The sequence below is a fragment of the Cherax quadricarinatus genome, chromosome 21 (assembly GCF_038502225.1).
Source record: "Cherax quadricarinatus isolate ZL_2023a chromosome 21, ASM3850222v1, whole genome shotgun sequence".
In the NCBI taxonomy this organism is placed as follows: Eukaryota; Metazoa; Arthropoda; class Malacostraca; order Decapoda; family Parastacidae; genus Cherax; species Cherax quadricarinatus.
In genome coordinates, this window is record NC_091312.1 from 5344647 (window position 1) to 5354039 (window position 9393).

Here is a 9393-nt window from a genome sequence, read left to right on the forward strand (position 1 = left end):
GCTAACTCTGAGACGCCTATGCCAGTTGTGGAATCCGTTGTGGCTACTTCAAAGATTAAGGAAATGTGTGCAAAGTGGGTTGAACTGCAAACCTTTATGGATGAAAATCACCCTAACAGCTATTGCAAGCCGTGCTGGTGACTATTACAATGACAATGTTGTGGCCCATTTTAGGCAAATCTTAAAGGAACGGGAGGTACAGACCTCTATAGACAGATTTGTTGTGCGACAGAGGTCCAGTGACTCTCAAGCTGGTCCTAGTGGCATTAAAAGAAGGGAAGTAACCCCGGAAAAGGACTTGATACCTCAAGTCCTAATGGAAGGGGATTCCCCTTCTAAACATTAACAACTTCCACACACTCCCCTCCTCCCATCTCATCAATCATCACCAGATCTTCAATAAAGGTAAGTGGTGACAGTTTGTGTGTATTAAAATTAATATTTCATGTGGTAAAAAATTTTTTTTTTTTCACTTTGGGGTGTCTTGCATGGATTAATTTGATTTCCATTATTTCTTATGGGGAAAATTAATTTGGCTAACAATAATTTCAGCTAACGATGAGCTTTCAGGATCGGATTAATATCGTTAGCTGAGGGTCCACTGTATATACGTGTATATTTATTTATTCATTCTAATCCCTGTTTGGTGTACTAGCCTCCACAAGCAGTACGTATTCTGCTTGTGGAGGCTAGCACACCAAACAGGGATTAGAATGAAATTAGCTCAGAGGTACCTACACCAATGTATGTCCTCGGATCATGATGCTCTAACCTGTGGGTTAGAGCATCATGTGATTTTCGCTAACCACAAGATAGGGCCAAAACGACATGGATTCGAATCCTTGGCTAATTAGTGTCATTGATATACAGTGGACCCCCGCATAACGATCACCTCCGAATACGACCAATTATTTAAGTGTATTTATGTAAGTGCGTTTGTACATGTATGTTTGGGGTCTGAAATGGACTAATCTACTTCACAATATTCCTTATGGGAACAAATTCGGTCAGTACTGGCACCTGAACATACTTATGGAGTGAAAAAATATCGTTAACCGGGGGTCCACTGTGTCTATATATATATATATATATATATATATATATATATATATATATATATATATAATATATATATATATATATATACAGTGGTACCCAGAGTTTTGGCCATAATTCGTTCCAGAAGGGTGTTAGAGTACCGTTAGCAAACAAATTTGTTCCCATAAGGAATAATGTAAATTAGATTAGTCTATTTCAGACCCCCCAAAAATACACTTACATAATTGTTCGAGTTGGGAGCTGTACGAAACTCGGGGTACCACTGTGTATGTATGTATGTATGTGTGTGTGTAATATATATATATATATATATATATATATATATATATATATATATATATATATATATATATATAATATATATATAATATATACATACATACATACATACACGTATATATAATTTTCTTTTGGCATGACATTGGAGTGCGAACAAGGTTACCTTTATGAAGGGATTCAGGGACTGAGTCTGAGGTGGGAAGTAAAGTGCTAGCACTTAAGTGGTGGTGTGGGGAACGTTGCAGTTTAGTCATATGATCTGTGATGTCTCCACACATCTGGCAAGACAGATATTGAATGAGTATTTGTCTTTTTTTTTTTTTTTGCCATGCCTCTATGGGAGATAACTGGTTAAAAAAAAAACTTGTGCAAGTTTTCTACGTGACATGGGCCTGAAATACATTGCATGTTATGTGTAGGGTCAGACAGTACTAATCATGGTCAGTCTTTAATCAGGAAGGCTGTCAAGAACATAGCCATACTTGGTTTATTGCAGGAATGATCTCAACTTCTTGCCTTATTCAAAACAATGCATATTTGTCTGGTACAGTAGTGGTGATTGTTGTTAATTTTCATTGTAATATTTAGTCATTTTTTTTTTTTTTCAGATTTTTAGAGGCTTTTGTTAACCAAGATGATGAAAATCCAGATGATGATGAAGAGGAAGAGGAGGAAGAGGAAGAGGAAGAAATGGAAGAAATCAATAACAATGGTGTCACACAAGTGTTATAAAGCAGACTCAAAATACTTTATGGGTGAGGTAGTGAGACGAAAGTTCTATCAAATAAAAAGGAAAACTTACCAAACTCTACAGTATGCAAATTTCATTAAAGAGCCTAAATATGTTGGTCGGGGCATGATAGCATTCATCAGTAAACACAATAGAACTGCCTCTGCTAGTTTAAAGAAAAAAAAAAAAAGAAAAAAGAAAATTCATTATTTCATTGTAAATTTATAGCAGTGAAGTTCTTAAATTGTGTGATGTTGCTTTCATGCCCCGACCCATTAATTAATGCTCTTAGTAGGAAATTATGAAAGTGTTATATTAAAGATTGACTATCTTTTATGAGATAAATATCAGAATTAGTTTGTAAAATATTTTTTTTATGATGCCAGCATTAATAAAATAATTATACTGTTAAAGTATAAATTATACATAGTATCACGTGCTTTACTGGAGTGACATGGATTGTGCAATATTGCTATTTTAAGAGAAAAAAAAGACTGATAAATACATTGTATTACCACAGTGTACCACTTACACACTACACTTTATCTTGCACAAATATTACAGCTTTCTTAGCAACTTCCAGTGGGCTTGTGCAGAAGCAGGGGGTTTCATAAATATATATTGCACTCTTTCAATTTCTCTGCCCATGACAGCTCACAAGATCATAAATAAAAGATATTTTTATACAGTAAGGTAAAAACCTAGAGAGATTTTCAAATTATAGGTGATGCCTCCTTGTCATAATTCATATTGAAGAAAGTTTTGTTATATTGTCTTCACAGATAAAAATAATCCTGAATGATGACAATAATCCACAAGCATCATGAATAATTAAACCACAAAAATTTCAATTGTAAAAAAAAAAAAAAAAAAAAAAAAAAGTCAAGAAAGAGTTGAAGTGGAGACATACTAAACTTTCTTGCAGATAAATAAAAATTACTATGTCCATTTTGTGAATAATTTTTAACCATTCCTTAAGCATCACAAAGCAATTGTATTTTTTTTTTAATGTTGTGAAGTGGATTAGTTTCATAAAAGATTTTTAAATGAATATGTGAAATAAGACTTGTTATTGCTTGGTGGACACAATTGTTCCCAACACAGAAATATATTTTTGCTGTATTTACAAGGTAGCACTACACCCATAGGGATTATACAGTGCATGGGGGGGGGGGTCATTCAGGTTCAATCCAAATTCTTGTATCAAAAGCCCTCATCAGCATCGAGGAACCTTCTGAAGGGGAGCAGAAATATAATGAACTCTTCTATCACAATTAATAACTGGAACTTTGAGTTCATACTAATTAATAAAGTGACATTACGAGTGTCACACTTACAGGTCATACAGTGCTGAAGTACTTATCACTTTATACATACTTTGACAGATATGCTTTACAAACATATGGGAACCATGGTGTAAATGTATTAAGGTTGTTACACCAGATTCATCTATTCAGGCCTAACACTTGTCTCCACCACAGCTCGTGTATAATTACAGAATAACTTGTCAATGCTATCTGAAACCTTGTGCCTTAGTGATATTTGTATTTTGTCTGCTCTCTTCATTGGTTGTGGTGGATATGCCTATTTGAAGTATTATGCTTTGTAGACAACACACCTGCCTTATGGTTATAGATTTAACTTTTATACATGCCTAATCATTTTCATTCATTTCATTGATATATTTTATTTCAAAGGTCACTTTACTTCTCTAATGCCATTTTATTAATATTTAAGTTTGGCTACATAAGTTTGTTATATACAGGACATGCAGTTCACTCGGTTGAAGTAGGAAAAACTTAATATGATGGCTTGAGATCTACGAGTTGAGCATATGAATATAGTATTTATCAATGTATATTAGAGAGTTGGCATTAAATCTGTTTCCTTTTATTTTCAAAATAATTGTCCATATACCTTAACCTCTGCAAAAGTAGGCGGGAACTCTGTAACAAGTGATAAAAATCCGGGAATAAGCATTTGAATACAGTGGTACCCCGTGTTTCGTACAGCTCCCAACTCGAACAATTATGTAAGTGTATTTTTGGGGATCTGAAACGGACTAATCTAATTTATATTATTTCTTATGGGAACAAATTCGTTTGGTAACGGCACTCTAACAGCCTTCTGGGACGAATTTTGTACAAAACTCGAGGTACCACTGTATTTACATTTACAATTCATTTTTAAGTGTATATAATACAGTATTTAAATGAACATGAACTTAATTTAAAAATGCCATTTTGTACGTTTATATGTATAACATAAACACATACAATGATGAGTAAAGGAATTAAAGGATCTCGTGCTTACCATGGTGGATGTTTCAATCAACTAGAATCGAAGGAAGGTGGCATAAGCTTCTAACCCTTTCAGGGTCCGTGCCGTAGTTCTATGGCTTTGAGTTGTGGGTCCAAACTGTAGAACTATGCCAAAATTCTAGCAGCCTCAAATTTAGTTCGAGAAGGCTGGTAGGCTTACATCTAAGAGAATGGGTCTGGGTGGTCAGTGTGTGAACTATAGAAAAAATCTGGACACCCACATGGCATTGTGGGAATGCTGCCAAAGTGGCTTTGTTCACCATGCCTGGCTGCAAGGAAGCTCTCACTCCCCAGGTGAATTCTGACTCCTCTTCCCAACTTATAGTTCTAAGACTGATGGAAGTGGATCTGAAGAGAAATTCTATGGCTCTAAACCATATGGTACAATGGTGCCATATCATATGGTACAATGTACAATATGGTACATTGTACCATAGGGTACAGGGATCCTAATGGAAATATGTCTGTCTGATTTTTTTTGGGTTATCCTAGGTCTCCAAACATATGCTGCTGTGTATGATAATATATAACTTTATTTGTGTATACCTAAATAAACTTGCTTACGATGCCACATGTACTTGAGTAAGTTTATTTAGGTGTACACAAATAAAGTTATAGATTATCATACATAGCATAAGAAAGAAGGAACACTGCAATAGGCCTACTGACCCATGTGAAACAGGTCCATGCCACCCCCCCTGGCCTAGAACAATGACCACATATTCAGGTCACTTCCACTTAACGAAGGAGCACAGCACCAGACCTGGTAGCCCAAGCTAGTCAGGTCCAACTTGCACCTACCCACACCTACTCGTGTATTTATCCAACCTATTTTTAAAACTACACAATGTCTTAGCGTCTATGACGGTACTTGGGAGTTTGTTCCACTCATCCACAACTCTATTACCAAACCAGCACTTTCCTATATCCTTCATGAATCTGAACTTTTCCAACTTGAAGCCATTGCTGCGAGTCCTATCTTGGCCGGATATTTTCAGCACTATTTACATTCCCTTTATTTATTCCTGTTTTCCATTTATACACCTCAATCATATCCCCCCTAATTCTACACCTTTCTAGAGAGTGCAGATTCAGGGCCCTCACTCTATCCTCATAGGGAAGATTTCTGATACATGGGATCAACTTTGTCATCCTGCTCTGTACGTTTTTCAGTGCATTTATATCCATTCTGTAATATGGTGATCAGAATTGTGCAGCATAATCTAAATGAGGCCTAACCAGGGATATATAGAGTTGAAGAACAACCTGAGGACTTCTATTATTTATACTTCTTGATATGAAGCCAAGGATTCTATTAGCTTTACTGTAAACACTTATGCACTGTTGTCTTGGTTTCAGATTACTGCTAACCAGAACTCCTAAATCCTTTTCGTAATCAGTAGTATTAAGATCTACACTATTCAGTTTATAAGTGGCATGGTTATTGTCCTGTCCAACATTTAGCACTTTGCATTTGTCTACATTAAACTGCATCAGTCTATTCAAATCATCCTGGAGTGCACTAATGTCCTCAATAGAATGAATTGGACAGCCTATTTTGGTGTCATCAGCAAATTTGCTTATCTTCTTTCTTTCAACACATTGGCCGTATCCCACCGTGGCGGGGTGGCCCAAAAGGAAAAACGAAAGTTTCTCCTTTTACATTTAGTAATATATACAGGAGAAGGGGTTACTAGCCCCTTGCTCCCGGCATTTTAGTTGCCTCTTACAACATGCATGGCGTACAGAGGAAGAATTCTGTTCCACTTCCCCATGGAGATAAGAGGAAATAAACAAGAGCAAGAACTAGAAAGAAAATAGAAGAAAACCCAGAGGGGTATGTATATATACGCTTGTACATGTATGTGTAGTGTGACCTAAGTGTAAGCAGAAGTAGCAAGACGTACCTGAAATCTTGCACATTCATGAGACAGAAAAAAGGACACCAGCAATCCTACCATCATGTAAAACAATTGCAGGCTTTCATTTTACACTCACTTGGCAGGATGGTAGTACTTCCCTGGGTGGTTGCTGTCTACCAACCTACTACCTAGGTAAATTTGCTTATGTCGCTATTTATTCCCTCGTCTATATCATTTTTGTGAACAAGGGGCCCAACACTGACCCCTATGGAACACCGCTTGTGACGTGCCCCCATTCTGATTTCTCCCCATTTATGCAAACTCTTTGCTGCCTATTTGCCAACCACGCCTCTACCCAGGAAAAAATTTCTCCTGTGTGCCTTAAGTTTCCTCAAAAGTCTCTGATGTGGAACTCTATCGAAAGCCTTACTGAAGTCCATATACACAATATCATATTCATTACCATGATCTACCTCCTCAAACACCTTAGTGAAAAAAAGCAAATTCGTAAGACAGGAACGCCCCTTAGTAAAACCATGTTGAGATTCATTTATCAATTTATGCCTATCAAGATGGCTACGAATTGCCTCGGCAATTATTGATTCCATAAATTTTCCTACTATGGAGGTAAGGCTTATTGATCTATAGTTCGAAGCTAAGGACCTGTCACCTGCCATTTTCCACTTATCAAGTACAGTGGACCCCCGCTTAACGATCACCTCCCAATGCGACCAATTATGTAAGTGCATTTGTACGTGTATGTCTGGGGGTCTGAAATGGACTAATCTACTTCACAATATTCCTTATGGGAACAAATTCGGTCAGTACTGGCACCTGAACATACTTCTGGAATGAAAAAATATCATTAACCGGGGGTCCACTGTACTACGCCAGTTTGTAGTGATAGGTTGAAAAAATTAGCCAAAGGTTTGCAAAGTTCCTCTTTACATTCCTTTAAAACCCTTGCAAACAATTCATCAGGGCCTGGGGATTTGTTAGGTTTTAATTTCTCTATTTGTCTGAGGACCATGTCACTAGTTGCTGCAATCGTGCATAGTTTATCATCCTGTTCTACATAATTATATATTTCTGGAATTTCGCTAGTATCTTCCTGAGCAAAGACTGAGAGGAAGTAAGAATTGAAAATTTCACACATATCCCTATCACTGTTAGTGATCTGACCTAAGCTACTCTTAAGTGGGCCTATCTTGTCCCTAATCTTACTTCTGTATACCTGAAAGAACCCTTTTGGGTTAGTCTTCAAATCCCTTGTGACCTTAGCCTCATAATCCCTTTTTGCTTTTCTTATTCCTTTTTTTATTTCTCTCTTTAATTGAATATATTGATTTCTTAACTGCCCTTTCCCTCTTTTGATATGCCTATATATGCCTCTCTTTTGACCTATGAAATGCTTTAATCTATTGTTCATCCATTTGGGATCATTTTTGTTAGATCTAATTTCCCTACTCGGAACAAAAGTTGACTGAGCAGCTAGAACTATGCTCTGAAAAATGTCATATTTGCAACCAACACCAGCTACCTGACCCATAGTCAGATCATCCCAATTTAGCCCACCCAGGTAATTTTTCAGTCCCAGGGCTCCTCTCTGAGAATTGTCAGGTTCCATTATCACGAGCACGCAGAATTTACCTCCGCCGTTGTCTTTGCTCCACTGCTCTCTCTTTAACTTCCCTTATCGCTGATGGACCCACCTTTCATCCGGAATCTCTCATTGACTTTTTGACAACAACCGACTTACTTCACAAACTCTGATACCTTCAGCCCTTTTTACCTCAATCTCTTGCTACCCTCTACCCCCGCACTATCCCCTGCCCTGTTTTCTGTAACCTACTGATCATCCCTTCCCCCTTCTGCCACCCAATACCCTCACTTCCTTCTCTACCCTGCAGCGCTGTATAGCCCTTGTGGCTTAGCACTTCTTTTTGATTATAATAATAATAATTCAGTCCCAGGAAATCAACCAATTGAAAGTATGGGACAGAGACTTGATTGCAGTTTACTGGGTAATTCCATAATATATTGAAACTAAGTGATTTGTGATCACTTTCCCCAAGCTCATCATTAACCTCAAGATTATTAATTAGTGAATCTTTGTTGGCAAGAACCAAGTCAAGCAGATTGTTTCCTGTGGTTGGTTCTGTCACAATCTGTTTTAAAAAGCAATCCTGAACTGTATCCAGAAAGTCACTAGACTCAAGATTTCCTGTCAAATTGTTCCAATCAATTTATCTAAAGTTAAAATCCCCCAATAACACAACATTTTCACATCTAGACGCCTTATGAATTTCATCCCATAGCAGCTTACTGCACTCCCTATCAAGGTTTGGGGGCCTATATATCACACCCAAAATTAATTTTTCATACCCCTCGAGAAACTGTAGCCAAACAGATTCTGTGTCCGATGTTTCTATTCTTATATCGTGTCTAACACAACAAGTTAAATTATCTCTGACATACATCGCCAATCCACCACCCTTCCTGTTGACCCTATCAATGTGGAATGGTTTATAACCCTTTATGCTGCATTCAGAAGGCATTTCTCTATCCTTCAAGTTGAACCAGGTCTCAGTTATAGAAATAACATCTATATTACCTGCACTCGTGAGTAATCTTAGCTCATCTATCTTATTTCTTAGACTCCTACTCTTTGTAACTAAACCTTAAGGGAGCTAGTCACTCGTTGCCCTCTACTATCTCTCTTTGTTAATCAGTTGCTTTGTCTTTATTAGGAACTTTATTTTGAATATTGTCTTTTAAACATATCCCTGAGGTATCCTGGTAATATCTGCTGTTTCCAACAATAATACTGCAGCCTGATTGTTTCCCACAAACACCCATACCTCTATAATCTATCAGTTTAAAGTCCTAGACAAGTCATCAATGACCCCCTCAATCGAAATGGCTAATGCAACCACTCCAGCCCCAGAGAGATGAACCCCATCCCTTGCATACATATCATGTTTGCCATAGAATTTATTCCAGTTATCAATGAATGGGATTGCAAGTTCCTTGCAGTACCTGTCTAGCCAGCAATTTATACCAATTGCCCTAGACATCTATTCATTGCCCACTTCCCTTCTAGGCAAGATGCTACCTATGATAGGGATCCCTCCTTTAGATC

The 9393-nt window shown here is 37.3% G+C and overlaps 1 protein-coding gene across 1 annotated transcript in view; it reads left to right on the plus strand.

The window, feature by feature from the left end:
- Positions 1-3961, plus strand: part of LOC128689070 (class A basic helix-loop-helix protein 15) — a 106144-nt gene extending 102183 nt beyond the window's left edge. Inside the window, exon 6 of the mRNA XM_053777148.1 lies at positions 1947-3961. Coding sequence (XP_053633123.1) covers positions 1947-2070 — 124 coding nt within the window. The 3' untranslated portion in view covers positions 2071-3961. The remainder of the gene's footprint in view (positions 1-1946) is intronic.
- Positions 3962-9393: the final 5432 nt, after the last annotated feature.